The 15,556-nt window shown below is 39.9% G+C and overlaps 1 protein-coding gene across 14 annotated transcripts in view; it reads right to left on the minus strand.

Annotated features, from left to right (window-relative positions):
- PDE1C (phosphodiesterase 1C) overlaps positions 1-15,556 on the minus strand; it is a 406,330-nt gene that overhangs the window by 68,107 nt on the left and 322,667 nt on the right. For 7 of the 14 annotated variants that reach the window (XM_075745408.1, XM_075745413.1, XM_075745411.1 and 4 more), the window contains one exon: positions 405-7,408. The exons of the other annotated variants lie outside the window; for them this stretch is intronic. In XM_075745408.1, the coding sequence (XP_075601523.1) occupies positions 7,395-7,408 (14 nt within the window). In that variant the 3' untranslated portion in view covers positions 405-7,394. Of the gene's footprint in view, positions 1-404; positions 7,409-15,556 lie in introns of those variants that run through there. 14 annotated transcript variants of the gene reach the window in all.

Consider the following 15,556-nt stretch of genomic DNA (forward strand, 5'->3'; position numbering starts at 1 on the left):
CTAGCAAGTGTTTCAGTGGGCAGGAGTGTGGTGTGCTCTTGATGGCTTAGATGCTATTATGGGCTGTGATTTCAGTCAAAAGAGAAGAAGGAAAAAGTGAGGATGACGTGTCTGAACACCAAACAGGTAGAGATTTACCCCGGGGTCCTTAAATAAGATATTTGAATTCTCTACCTCAATGTCCTTGTCTTTAGAAATTAGGCAATGTGACTAACTGCTCCTCACAGGGTCAAGTGGTGAGCAATGACTGCTGTCCAAACAATGTTCCCACTAGGCTTAAAAAACCCAGTTGATTATTACTAGTGCTCCATGAGGAGCTGGATGCTGGAAAGCAAACGGCAAGTGTCATGCCTGGATCGGATGTAGAAAGCACCAGAACAAAATGAGCCCTTCTACAACTTTAATTCAAATGGAGCACAGACCTCATTGTTTTTATTTGGTAATAGGATGAACATACATGGACTGTTACAGAAAAAACTGGAATGTTGAAAAATGTTTTATACATTTAGAGACCACAAGCCTCTTCTTTCAAATAAGGAACTAACAATAAATACATATTGTTTAAAATTATTCTCAGAACAGTTGAGAATACTTGGCATTACATGGCATCATGAATTTCAGTTTTGCTTTTTTTTTTTCTTATGAGTCTTAACAAACCAAATAAGTTTTGTTTTTTTTTTCATTACCCTACCCACCCAGTCCCAGGAGCAAACCTGTGTTGAGTTTTGCTTTCAGCATGTATTTTAACTTGTTTTCTTTCCCCTGTTGCAAAATAACTTAACAACCTGCCTCTTTCTTCCTTGAAAAATGTTAGAGAACAGGTATCTGTTGTTTATTTTAGTTCAGTTCAAGAAAGACATCTCCATTATCAGTTCTGCTAATATATAGACATACTCTAAAGTTTATGTTCAACTTCATACATAGAATTCCCTGCAGAACGCCAGCTGAGAAAAGGTTATTTTACAAGACCAAGATCCTTGAATTTGGTTAATTTCCCCTTATCCTTCCTACCAATAGGTTTAACGTTTCTTAACTTTATTTAGGACCTGTCACTGTAGGGTTAACCACAAGAGCAGTGAAATCTACTGTCACAGATAACCCACAATGTTCACCCTTCCTCCCTGCTGAAGGCAGTCAGTGTGCTAAGGTATGACTCTGACTGAAATGCCTACAAGAAGTAGCATCACCATAACAAAGAGAGATATATAGCTTTATTTAAACACATTGTGGTGGAAGCAGCTCCTACCACAGCAAAGGAAGACCGCGCCACCCTGACGCGTTAGCTTTACGCAGACCACCCTGCCTGTAATTAGTTGGATGTGTTGCGGTTATTGTCTTTGGCCCCAGGCACTGCGGTGGGACCAGCAGGACTTGGCATGCAACTTCCTTTGATTTCAGTGCAACTAAAAGAGTGATCAGGCCCTAGGTGTTATTTCGCTCTAAGCTGATGTTGCAAATGCAATGGCTTTTGTCTATCGGGGAAGAAGAGGGAGGAGAAAAGGGAAGGGAAATATTCCTGTGAGAATCTGGGCCTGTAGACAACCAGAAGGTCTGGCGAAAACCCAACCAGAACCCTACAATAAAAATAGCAAATATTTAAAAAAATTGCATATAAAAGTGTATAAAAATATCATCCAAGCAAGAAGAAAAGGAAAATGCTCACTCTGTCATTCTACTGCTAGGTTTTATCACTAGAAAACCCCAATGGCCACAAGTAATTTTGTTTGATAGATGCACTCCTACGACCACCAGCAGAGGCAACGGGATTACGTATATTCCTCCTACCACTGGATAGCTTCTAAAACCAGGGTGTTACGAGTACACAGCAGTCAATACATACACGCTTGGAAGAAATCGAAAGAATACGAAATGCCAAGAGTGTGCTGTGAGGTTTGTGAGTGAGTCCTGTCATGTGCTTAGGTATGAGAGTAAATAAATTTGCTAAAACCGAGTTTCAAGTCCTCAGCCAGCTTGCCTGGAAGTAGCTCCATTTCCTTCTACCTGGTCGTCAAGTCACCAGAGCAGGGAGAGCTGATGCCTTGAAGAGAGGTATGTGTCCCAGTCCTGCTTGTGTACAGAGCCAAACCCTCTGCTTGCTGGGGATTAAAAGGGACACTGCAGCTACGAGAAGGCAGTCTCAGCAAGTTGAAATGCACGGCCAGTGTTTCATTTTAACAGAAAACAATGGCATTGGCATTGCACCTGCCCTGCGCCTGCTTTGATCGCAGTAATCAGACAGGGAAAGGGTTGTCTGGGATCGCAAAACTTGCCTGCCTGTGGAAGCAGGGAGAGCACCACATGAGGATGCACACCTGACACGAAACCAAGACTGGAGCAGACCTGCTCATGTTTTGGATTACACAAGTGGGAAAAACCTCTGTACCACTTCGGAGAGAGCTGAATTTATGCCTTAAAATGTGAAAGCATGTTTCTTTCCCTCCTTTCTACCTGGCCAGCACTGATGCCCACTCCCTGGAGCGATTTGCGTGGAGTCAGTGCTACCGAGCTCCTTCTCATACTCAGCCAGCACGTTCCTGCTTTTGAGTGCCGATGTTCAGACACCACGCCAGCACAGCTCTGAGATCAGCAGCAGTTCAACACATGCGAAAGCACAGGATCACTCTGTTGTTTTTAGTTATTGGATAAGGTGATGGATTAAAAAAAGAGTAGGAGAAAAGGACTTGATTATGCTGTTATTTGCTGAGTATAAATGGCTAACATATGGTATAGATCATCAGAGGATGATGAGTTTCATTATTATAAAATGAAATACGAGGAAAAAGGAGCCACTAAGAAATATTTAAGACCAATCTCACAAATTCCTGGAGATAGACTAGTTTATTCTAGTTGAAGCAAAAATAGTATTGTTCTTGTCAGGTTCCATCATTTCTAATTTGAATAGATTATTGTACTTTTTAATTAAAAGCCATGTTTGGGACCAACTGTAGAATTTGCAAGGTCTAACACCAAAAGTATTTGCCTTTAGCTAGGTGAGCTCACGGACCTTCTGATTACAAAGCAGCACAGCACTGCCAGGAATATAGTTTAAAATATTTTTTCTTCCAGACTGAGCTTGTAAGAGTTTCTAAGTACATATGCAAACATTTGCATATTCAAAGGGTAGTTTGTAAAAACACCACCATATACTATTCTTCTCTGGCATAACCAACTGCATTTTGGAAAGTACATTCGTGATCTTTTTATAATTAAACATAGAAATCTGACCATATAACTTTGAAAAAAAAAACTGTGTAGTTTGTAAGAAAAGCTGGTTGACTTAACCATTTTGAGAGGCTGCATCACAGGTTTTTACATTTAAAAAAATTAATTTAAAAAATAAACAAATCCCTTCTTTCATATGTGTGAACACTTCCTGCATGTTGTCACAGAAATGCACGGTTCAAATCACTGATTTGAGTGCACCCCAAAGGACTGTCACCCTTTGAGGCATTTAAATAATGAACAGGGTACAATGGCGGTGGTGAAACATTGGAACAGGTTGCCCAGAGAGGTGGTAGATGTCTCATCCTTGGAAATATTCAAGGTCAGGTTGGACGGGGCTCTGAGCAGCCTGATCTAGTTGAAGATGTCCCTGTTCATTGCAGGGGGGTTGGACTAGATGACCTTTAAAGGTCCCTGCCAACCCACACTGTTCTATGATTCTATAAAAACATATTGCTTGCTTTTCTTTTTGTTTTTTTTTTTTTTTCTTAAATTATAGTGTGTTCAGGAGTTCAAGCACTACGTCACCATGAGTCAAAGGTCTTTTAATTCCCTGAACACCAGTCCCAGCTAAAGGAAAAAACACTGATAGGGATACTTGGAATGGTACCCCTCTCTATTTTGAGGGGGTAAAGTGCCTGGATTCTCCCTCTCAAGTTACACAACAGTTTCTGGGAAGCAGAAGATGTGTGTTGCTCTTCCAGCAAGGCAGAGCTTTCTGAGAGCACCAGCAGTCCCTGCGCAGAGGTGGAAGAGTGCTGTCTCTATCACACAGCTTCCCAGCCTGTGCTGCCCTCTGTAAAATGCACTCTGCCACCAGAAGACCCCTTTGTACCTACTGGTGGGCGCTCCCAAATAATTCTGTAGAATTTCATCATGAGGCCAACGGTATGGGCCCTGTATTTGCAGAATTTCTCGCTTATTCAGTGCTTGTATAGTCTTACTGAGGATGGAAAAGGAAGGCGGCTGAAAACATAATTTCTATACATCTGGGGAAAGTTAGGTAAGGATGTGAAAACAGAAATCCTTTCTCACTCTTTATAAACATGGGCCGTTAGCTGATGAAAACCTAATCCTTGGCCACATTTTTTTGTTTTGTTTCCTTTTGTGGAATAAAATAAGAGAAAGCAGTTCTGCAATTTTTTTTTTTTAATTTTTATTTCTTGGGGTTTTTTACACAATTGTACAGTGGCTGATCTCTATTTTAACTGGGAGGTGTCTAGACATAACACTCCTTGGCTCACAATGCACTAGCACAATACTGCAGAGTGTTCCAGGGAGGCAGGGGGGCAGAGTAGGGGACTGTAGGTGTGATCCTGGGAGAGGATCCCACGAGAGATGCTTTCATCTGGCCTAGTCTCTTTGTATAATTTTGATTTCTAGGTGTCACTTTCACTTTATATATTTCCAAGCTAATAGATTTCAATGGGATTTTTCTTACATGACAACAAAAAAATCTAAAAAAATTCTAATAATCCACTGTAGCTTATTAAAATTATTTTAAAAGAGCAGAATATTAGAGCTAGCTCTGACTGCCTGTATATTTTGCTGCATACCTATGTGCCGAGATGAGTAACTCTGACTACAGCATCTCTTCTAGAATGGCAGCTCTGATCTGCAGTCCCCAAGAGACGGCAAATCCACCCCTTCCCTTATTAGCTCCAGCCAGTGGTGACTAACCCTAACAATCGAGGAAAAACATTTTCCAGACTGATTTCACACGTTTGTGCCAGTGCATGAGAAACAAGAACTGATCAATCGCGAATTAAGCAGTCTGGCTTTGCTGTCTGAAAGAAGTCACTCCCAGAAAGAAAGAAAATATGTATCAGAAACAGATGAAGAAAAATATTTAGGTTTTAAAATTATTATTATTATAGCATTTTTAGTCACTGTACTAATGTAAGGGTAACTTAAAAAATATTGACTAAAGCATCCTGCACCTCTGACCAGGGGGTATGTTCCCCCTGACTTCAGGGAGAAGTCTGACTAAGCAGGGACTGAGTCACCACTGCAGTATTTGGTTCTGCATTATTGGTATTTCATCAGTCTGCCTTCAAAGAGCCTGGTCAGGGCTGCAAGTCATATTCTACCACTCCTACCGGGGTTGAATGCTGATGAAGGGGAAAAAGAAGAGGTGGGAAAGTGCTACATGGTGACACAGCCCTCTGCCTGTCACACAGAGAGTGCTCGGCATTGACTGCAGGGCCACTGTCTTCCCAGCACCCCGCTTTCCTCAGAAAATCTACCCCAGAGTTACCATTGAGCCAGGAGCTCACGAATGGGAACACTACGTACCCTTATATTTATTTTATTTAAATGAGCTGGTTCAGTGATGCCAACTGTGAGTTCTAAGAACTGCAAGAGTTATTTTTGTACTACTTTCTGCAAACATGTGATTGAAGCGCAACCTTTTCACAGCATGAACCTAATCTAAATCTCTGGCTTTGAACAAACTCAAACTCTAGTGTCCAAAAAAAGAACTCAAAATGTCTCTAGCCTCAATAATCAAAATCCCAGATACAAACACTCCTGAGTGAGAAGGTATTCACATTTAAATGTGGATCTAGGCTGAGCTCACTGCTGTGATTTTTGCTAGTGTGGCGGGAAGCTCATCCCTGTACATGCACAGTTTAAGCAGGAACAGAGACCCAAGCTCTAATATAGGCTGGTGGTAAAGTCCTGTGCTTTTGAAAATGAAAAGGACACACCAAAGATTTACCTTCCTAAGCCAATGTTTTGTGTGTTCTTTACAAAGCAGAGAGCCATGACAACAGTCTGGTTCCTTGTAAAATACATATATGACTAACACAGCAAGATCTCATCCTGAACAAAAAGGAGTTAGGCAAAAATCAGTTGCATGTGTATGTACGTGTCTTGATTTCCACACAGACAGGTAAAATTAATTACAATTAACTAGATCCCTAGGAAGATCCCAAGCCAGAAAAGCACTTACATACATGTTTGACATTTCTCATACAGAGATACCTTCCTGAATTAAGGGCTGCGCGAGATGTTTTTTAACACTTCTTCTTTAAAATGGGCCAAAATGATGGCTACTTTCTATGTGCCTAACTCCACTGGATGAGACAGTTTTATCCACCGACTCCAGCAGTGTATTTAGGACACACTTTTTCATTTTAGTTTTGCCCATCTGTACTTCTCCAGCAACGCTTTTCCTTTTCTTTGGCCTGTCCATTCAGTCAGTGATGAAAGAAAAACCACACTGAGATAAAAGTAAGAATTGATCCGTGACACAGCCCGTGTGATTCCTTGCTGCCCTTCTTCTCTCAGATCTTCAGGTCAGACAAAGAGCTGTTACTAGTAGCCCATGCACAAACGTGGGAAACAGCTCATTATCTGTAATCTCAAGTTAAGGTAGGCACATATTAGTACATGCTCTGACAACAAAATTTGCCTCAGGAGAATATCGCTTTCATTGATTATTCCTTTCATATTACTAACTGCAAAACCAGAAAAAAAATTAAGGGTTGAGCAAGACTTCCTGCTGTTTAGAAACAAAACCATTTTGCTCTCGTTGCACCATCTGGGAAAGACATCAAATCCTAACAAATGGTCAAATGACTCTACAAATTCAACATTCTTATTAATAAAATCTTCTATGGCGAAGATAAAACTGATGTCAAATTCTGTCTACCAGCAACCAGAAAAGGCTCTAGGGGAAAAGAAAGAGAGTAAAAGTGAAGTATTATCAAATTTTCTTTCTTTTGTTCTTTTTTTTTTTTTTAATATTCTTTTGCATCATCCTAATGTTGGTTTCACAAGCTGAGGCATAGCAAAGGGCAATACTGGCTTTTGAAGATGAGCCTCATCTAATTGCTTGACCTGTCCAGAAAAATGGAATCATATCCATCAGGAAATCACCACTTGTTTGTTTTTTTTTTTTTTTAACAGAAAACTTCCCCAAACAACAAAAAATGCACACATACATGAACAAACAAACAAACAAAAATAAAACTGACCCAAAAAACCAAGGCCCCCACCCTAGAACCCAGAGTCATTAGCTGTGAAGTAGCCAGTGGGAGGAGGAGTGTTTTGAAAGTTGTTTAATGCCTTCCCCAGAAACTGGTCTTTGCGGAAGGAGGAGAAGAACAGGAATGAAGAAGCTCAGCTAAAATGATGAAAGAAATTTGCAGTCTCTTTTTAATATATTTTTACTCTTCCGTATCTGGAAAAAAAAAAAGAAAAAGAAAAGTGTCAAATGTTGCCTTTCTCCCCTTTGTCCAAGGAGCAGGTAATCTGGGAAAGAAAAAGAAGGGTATCAGTTTAGAACTGCCTCATTTCCTCCAAGCAGTGCAGCTTTGCTTAACTGTTGAAAGGCTGCAAGGTGAGGCGCACCAAAGCAATACCTCTTATTGGCTTGACTGGAAATATCATTCTGTCCTACACAAAATGAAATCCATTGCTCTCTGACTAATCCAGTGGGAACTGAATCTTTGGCATCAATGGGATCATGAGACAGAATCCAGCTTGCTTAGATCAAGACATCCCATTAGGTTTCTTTGCTGTAGGGCTCTGATCACCATTGCTCACTAGCCCTTTCAATACTTTTTTGCTCATGAAAGCAACAATGTTGGTCATGTGGTCTGAGGTGAAGAAAAGAAAGTGCTCCGAACACAAAAGAGCACTACCTTTTAAAACCCCCTTTCTCCCCAAGAGCTTGTGATGAAACACATAGCCTTATGTATGGATAGGTGCCCGAGATCTAATAAAATATGTGCATTTTACAATCTGCTTGACTCCTCTGTCAAATATTTATAATCCCTTGGCCTCAAAACTAGGCTATATTTGACTAACATTATCCTGAATGTACAAACATAACTGTTTTCTACGTAGTTATACCACAAGTGAATCTTCACAATGAATAGATCCTCCTTGATGAAGAAATGTAGAAAAGAAACCTTTTTCTTTATTCCTAGTGAAAGAGGACAGTTTCTAGACGAAAGAGGACATTCTATCCAATCCTCCTCATAGCCTCCTCTAGAAATCCTCTGGAAAAGCTTCAAACAGGAACATGAATATTTTAGTCTATATTGGCTGTCCCAACCAGTCTGAATACACCTGGCACTCTGCTTAGCTACTGTTATTCTGACAGTGCTTATGTCAGCAGAGTTTGAAAGTGCATTTGAAAGGGTCCCTCAGCCAAGGAGATGCAGGCCAAGGAAAGATGAATTTATCTGTAAGGCTGGGCATGCCTCAGAAGATGTGACTACATCAGAATCTCTTTGGGTCCTTTCAGAAAACCAGCTTCGTTTGCTTCAGTAATATATTGTGGGTTTGGGTTTTTTTAAAGTAGTATTTGGACAAAGGGTAAAAAAGACTGGCAAAACAAAGATCTAAGGCTTTGCTGCTGGATTGCATTATCTCTGACGAACAAATAGCAGTGGCTGCACAGATCTGTGAGTTGGTGCCATTTTCTTCTACTGTGTAGTTAACAGGGGAACTTTTCCTTTCTGGATGGTCCCCTATAAGTTGCTACAATATCTTGCTCACTGATGCAAATCTAACACACTGTTGTAAAGAACTAAGCTTTCAGCATTTCACTGGATTTATTTAGACTGCATTGTGACATTCACAACTCTACCACCAGCATAATCTACAATAGGCAATAGTAACAGCCATAACAATAGTACTACACTTCCTTCATGTCTCCCATCTAAAAGGTTCAGCCTGATTTACTGTCATTAACAGGATCATAACAATCCTGTGAGATGTATCATTAGCCACATTCTAAAGAGAAAAGACTGACCCAGAAGCAAAGGTAATAATTTGGGACCTGTGGACTAAATGACATCTTTGAGCAGTAATTATTTCTGAATCTCTTAAATGATTTGCTGAATCACACCAGGAATCTGAAACAGAGCTGGAAGTATCACCCAACATGCCCTCCCTTTCCTATACCATCCATACTCACAAGACTTTTAACCCCTCCTATCCCCATTAATGAAACACGGGAAAATGCAATGTTTTTTCCAGACTCTGAAAGTTCCCTATGGAGAACTGAGTCATATATTGCTTTTTGCTTCTGTTAGCCACATCATCAGCTCCAGTGAGAACATTTCAGTACAGCATTTGCTTTAAATTTGTTTTCTACTTGGTGGAGCAGATGTGTTGGTTTCCTAGTCGAACTTCCCTTTGGATACAATATAGCTTCCCTACAACTGCCTTAACCTTGGATGTGATTCAGCTGCTTTCTCATTTCAGCACAATAGATCCAGCGCAAATATTAGTACATATCAACAGAGATAATTGAAAGAGGAAAAAGAATGAATATGCAGTGCTTGGTACACAGGAAGACTTTAAGTAGTTCACTTGGCATATATTGAATTTCATTATCTGAAATAGCCTTGTCTGAATGCACATTGCAGTCCTTCAGTGCTGCTGACGAGTTTATATTGTTTTTCAAGGTTGAGTATTGGCCCTCCCCTTGATCACTGCCGCAAATACCAGTGATTTCTAAAGCTCTTCATGTGATACCAGCATCCACTGCAAGGAGATTATTAAGTCCATTTCTGTTATCAGCCTGTAGTTTATACTACGGCATTTTTAACGTGTGCTTGCTGGACTATGAATGTATATATAAGACCAAGGTTGGATGGGGCTTTGAGCAAGCCAGTCTAGTGGAGGGTGTCCCTACACATGGCAGAGGGGTTGGAACTAGATAATCTTTAAGGTCCCTTCCCTTCCAACCCAAACCATTCTGTGATTCTATGATTCTATGATATATTTACTATGTTACTATAGAGTCTGACATACTGAAGTGAAAGTACTCTACAGCTCGTCTTTTCCTTCACACAGAATTACTCAGTGTACGACTGTATCCATACAGCAAGGAAGCTGGCTGTCAGTTTTGCACAATCGGTGATTAATCTCACACATTTGCCTCTCTATTTGTGATAAAACAAATGCTTTGGACTCCAAGGCTTTACAAGAACTACCCATTTTAACAGTTGGCATTTATTACTCCTGTCTAATGCAAACTTTCACAATCTGCTACCCAGTTGGAGAACAGGAACAGAGCCCCAGAGGCATTTAGACTGAGGTGAGAGTTTAGACTGACTCAGAAACTACACCTGTTCTGTCATGACTCACATTCCTCACCAAGCATAAATCACAGGCATGATGCTGGTTGTACCAGCTGAAAGTGGAGAGCTGACCTCTCCCAGCACCACTTCTGAAGGTGGCTGGTTCTGCTGCTCCAGCCAAACGCTTGTCCCTTCCCTCCATCCCTTCCTCCCCAGCTGCAGAAAGCCCAGCGCTGCCTGGAGCGGGCTCAGCACACCTCCCCATGGCCTGGAGCACCAGGCCAGGCTGGCAGGACAAGACTAAGCCCCGTGGTTTTCAAATTGAATTTAAAAGAAAACTCTGCTATTTTCTCTCCTAAAAAATAAATGCTGAATGCAGACTGCAGGACAGTGTGATCTGGAATAAGGATTTCGTGGGCAGGGTTTTTTTCACAAACTACTTAGGTCACCTGGCTGATGAAAAGTGTGAGGTCATTGCATGGTCCCTGTTTCCTCTGCTCAAATATGCATTCCTTCAGCGCTATAACCACACTTAATTATGAAGGAAGCACAAGATGACTCCACAATTATCAAGGATTACACACTTGGATTTTCTTTCTAGGCAGACTGTGGTAACCTTGCAGTTCACTTGTGAAAACGTAATGCTTAGCATGAACAAATCTCATCTTCTTAGCATGCTGCATGAGCACTTCTACAGGATTGGAGAACTTCACCACACCACCAAATAACATTGCCCTTGAGGTACTATTACCCCAAGATATTTTTGAGTTAGAGTTTTAATACAAATAAAAAGCTAAAGAAGAGAGCCTCCGTTAACCATATTCATTCAGTATATTCCTTACTGAGCTCCCTATGGTGATGCCTTTTCATGTATTTATGACGTAACATCATAAAGATATCAAGCAAAAAAATCAGTGTACAATTATATTAAAATGAATGTTTTTGTATTTTGTATATTTTATTCTTGAAAATTTAGGGGGAAAAAAGAATCCTACAAGTTTTCTCATTTCTATAAAAATCAGATTCTCTTGTCACATCCCAGTAACCATGTGTGTTACACAGACTGTCAGTGTACCTACCAACATAAACAGCAGATATTGAAAGGGTTGCACTTGAAGGGAAGTTGAAAACACAAAGTTTATGTACGCTATGACTCTTTAGCCTGAAAAGGGAGAGTTGCAGGGACAATCTAATAAAAGGTAAATGGAATTATGAGTGGTGCTAAGAATGTGAATAGGGAACAATTACTCACTGCTTCTCACAGTCCAAGAAGGGGGTTATCAAATGAAATGATCAAGTAGTAAACTTGAAACCAATAAAATGATGTGATTTTTCACATAATGCCTAAGGAAATTTTTAATTGTACTGCCTCAGTGCCCAGTACACAAGAGAGCTCCAGGTCTCTACAGATAATTAGACAAAGTAATGGAAGAAAAAAATCCGTCAGAGGCTATTCAAGTCAAAGATTTGACCTCTGCCTTAGCTCTCCAGAAAACAGAAAGGTGTAGGGCGGAGACATTGCTCTGGTTTTGTTCTTTGTTCATTAAGATCTCTGCTATGAAATGTTGTCAGGTAGGTGATGGGAGAGCTAAAGGGACTTTTGGTCTGACCCAGCATGGTTGTTCAAGTGTTTCTAGGGAAGCTGACATGGTGTTTGAAAGTAGCCTCTACCCTTACTTATTAAAAGCCTAGGCTTTTCTGGATAAGACTGTTCCAAACTCTGCTCTCCCCCAGCACCCTGCTCCATCCAGGCACTGGGTGAAATGACAACAGAAATGACAAATTGTTGTATGAGAATTGATATCATAAAACGATTACTTCTGATGCAGTGCACAATGAGGGGAAATAATAGCCTGAGTAACTGTGTCTCAGGTAATCCATAATCCAAAAGGTAGTTATCCTTCCTATGACAAATGATGGAAGTATTTGAAGCTGGTAGGGCAGATCGCTAAATCTGCCACTTCTAATTCCTTTTGTGAACTCACTCAGCATCTTGCAGGAGATTTTGTAAGCTTATTTTCAAATTCCCTTGATTTTGTAAGCTTATTCCCAAAAGCCTGGGTATTTCTTGTCTCCCCTGAGTGCTGAAGTGTGCTCAGTTGTAACCTGTCCCCATCTGAAAAGCACTGCTAAAGCTACTCCTAGCACTCGGAATAAAATGAAAATATCAAAAAAAATCAGTGCCCAGTTCTCAGAACTGGATGATCCTGTCTCCTATTAAAGCCATTTGGAAAGCCTTTTCAAAGAAAATTAAGACCATGAAGAAATAAATTCTGCATATTTATGCTATCCTCTTGCATCTGTTGCACCAGTGATGAATGAGGCCTAAGAAACAAAGTCAGAAGATCAGTGAAATAAAGAAGTATGCATTATAAGTTAATTCATCTCTGTTATCTGTCTTTCTAATGGATGAGAAATTTTATAGTGATTATTTTTTCCAAAGAAAACAGAATGTTACTCAAAGATGTCTGCATCCTGTTTAAAGCAAGGGAAAACAAGAATAAATGCTGCGGGTAAAAAGTTTTGAATACTTGTTTTGTAACTGAATTTAAATACCATCATTCTAATCTAGCAGATGACCCAAGTGCTTAACATTCATTTTGCTAGGAGGAGAAATGACATTAGCATAGAAGGTATTTTGATTTTTAAGCTTTGGCACATAATTATCCCTAAATCATTCATGACGTCAAACAATTTCTAGTCCTGTTCACACTGATGTTGTGTTTTATGTTTGCTTGACAGCTTGCATTACACTTGACCTGAGATCACATCAGTGATGGAAGAAAGAGATTAGCTTTGTTTTAATATATGTTGTTTGCTTACCAGCACATTATGGAAATGCATAACAGCAGAGAAAACCACAATGAATATATTGCAAAAGTTTGGTTACACCAAATAACGTTTGAGTTTCCTGAGTAAAGCATGTATGAAAGAAATTAGACACTTATTATGCAAAGCAATCTGCAGGAATAAGTGCAAAAGCTTATTCTATATTTGAAAATCAAACATAATTCAAAGCTCTGAACATGTTTGGGGTAAAAGCTAGATGATGGTTTTCATAAAGAGCTGTTCCATTGTGAATGGAAACGAAAACCCCAGTGCTTTTCAAGGCGCAAAATGGATGAGTTGCCATAGGCAGAAGGATAATCAAAGCTAACAAAGTTTTCATCCAAATATATGAATCAGAATATTGTAATTAGCACTGGGCAAATAATTGCTTCTTTGATTGAGTGACTAAACTGAAAAATTAGGATAATGCTTAGCTCTGGGTCAGACACAAGTAATTGCTTGCTTTCTCTCATGGCAAAAGCGATTGTTGAGGAGTGGGTTTTTTGGTGGGAGGGAGTGGAGAGGAAATGAAAGATCAAGCTGAGCTTTCCATTGAACTCAAACAAAACTTTTATTTTTACCATTTACTTAAGCTGGCTAAAAATATGAAACATCACTTTAAAGTAAAAATTCTCATTTGGATTTTTTTCAGTGCCTGTTCAGTTTCTGACAATCACTTGTTTTGAATTAGACTTAGATTTCTAAATTCAAAGTGCCTGATTCAAAATAGCACTTTGCAACTAATATCACTTGCTGGTTTTCTTATGCTATGTTTATCATTGCCTCCAAGTCCCAGGTTTTGACATTAAGAATAGTAAAGTGGTGGTTTAGAAGCAGAGAAAAGAATGAATTGCCTAGCGACGGACCAATTAATGGTAAAAAGTAGTAAAGATTACTATTAGGGTATGAGTTTCAGAAAACTAACCTGTAAATTCACTCTCTCTTCTCTTTGTCCAGCTTCTGTGGACTGAATGGTACAGAACTGCAGACTGAGCAGTCCAAGGGGACTGATGTCGCTTTACCTCTGCCCCAAGGCAGCAGGTCCAGCACACGAAGCAAAGGGCGTGAAGGTAGCCACCAAGCACCCACCTGGCAGTTTGTGGAGTGCAGTCTTTACGTTTGGATTCCAATACAGTTGACTGTTGGATTTCTTCCTTCTTAAGGCTTCTACTTAAACTACCTTGTTGGAGTCCCTGTCTGGTAAGATACGGATAGCCGGTATGCTCAAATTGGAAGCTAGCTGTTCCACGGGGAAGGGATAAGATCAAAGCTAAAGGTCACTGACCTCTTTTGAGGAGCCATTTCATATACTTCCTCCCCTTCAGCCATTCCCTTCAGACATGACCTTGTTTCTCTTTCAGGGCTAAGTGTTGCATGAGGAAAAAGAGGCCTGATTGTGACTGGACTGAACATAAATTCATGGACCTGGGGAGCAAGGAGGATTCTCCTCTTGCTGAAGCAGAGAATTTCTATACATCATTGCACAGGCAAATTATCCTAAATGGGGTAAGAAGGACTGTAACAGAAACAAGGTCACAGCTCCACTCCCTGACTGGTGCAATAAAATGACTGATGGTGCAAAATCAAGGAGGAATTTCCACAATGTACTGCAAAGTTACACATTCATCCATGCCTCTAGGACCATGGACATTACCGCTGAGGAGCAACGCAGCCATATGCTATCTCCGAGCAGAACTATATTTAAAGGACCACAGGTAACCTGAAAAATTGTTACCCATAAATTTAACTACTCAAAAAAACCATTTAAGTACCTATAGTGATTTTTTTTCCCACGATGCATCTGGAATTAATATTTCAAATATTCACTTAAATCTGAAATAAAGCCAAATGCTATTCCCAATTTTTAAACTTATCACATAGGTCTGTGACTTCATGTAAAGTAGAAGCAAAAAGCAATCAAGCATCCTAAGGACTTTCTAACTACCTGTATGGCCTGAACAATGAAAAGCAGGCTAAAAAAGAGATACATCAAAGTCTCAAAGGAAAACTAGGTGCTTTCCATAAGATTAACATACACTCACAAAACCCACAAGTTGTACAATTACAGAAGGTACCTTTCTACATATTCCCCATATTCTCATCGAGCATACATGCCATGGTGATGTAATGTTCCTGAGGTCGGGATGCTAACAATGTACTTTGCATTTAGCTTCAAAGATCACATCACATCATGTTCGTCTTCTATTTGATATTAAAACTGCATAAAACCTTCTTCAGAGTACATCCCTCTATGCAAATTCCAGCTTGCCTCAGGTGCCATTTGCTAAATTAGACACACTCATTTTTTTCAAAAGAGCATGAAAAGGATTTTTAAAAGCACAGAAGCTTTTTTCCCCCTCCAGTTATCCTATATTGCACTACTATGGAGCAACTGTTCAGCATAGATAAATTATGGTGAAATATGTCTTTTTGGATAGACAAACGCCTTCATGCTTTCAAGC

The sequence above is a fragment of the Balearica regulorum genome, chromosome 2 (genome assembly GCF_011004875.1).
Source record: "Balearica regulorum gibbericeps isolate bBalReg1 chromosome 2, bBalReg1.pri, whole genome shotgun sequence".
In the NCBI taxonomy this organism is placed as follows: domain Eukaryota; kingdom Metazoa; phylum Chordata; class Aves; order Gruiformes; family Gruidae; genus Balearica; species Balearica regulorum.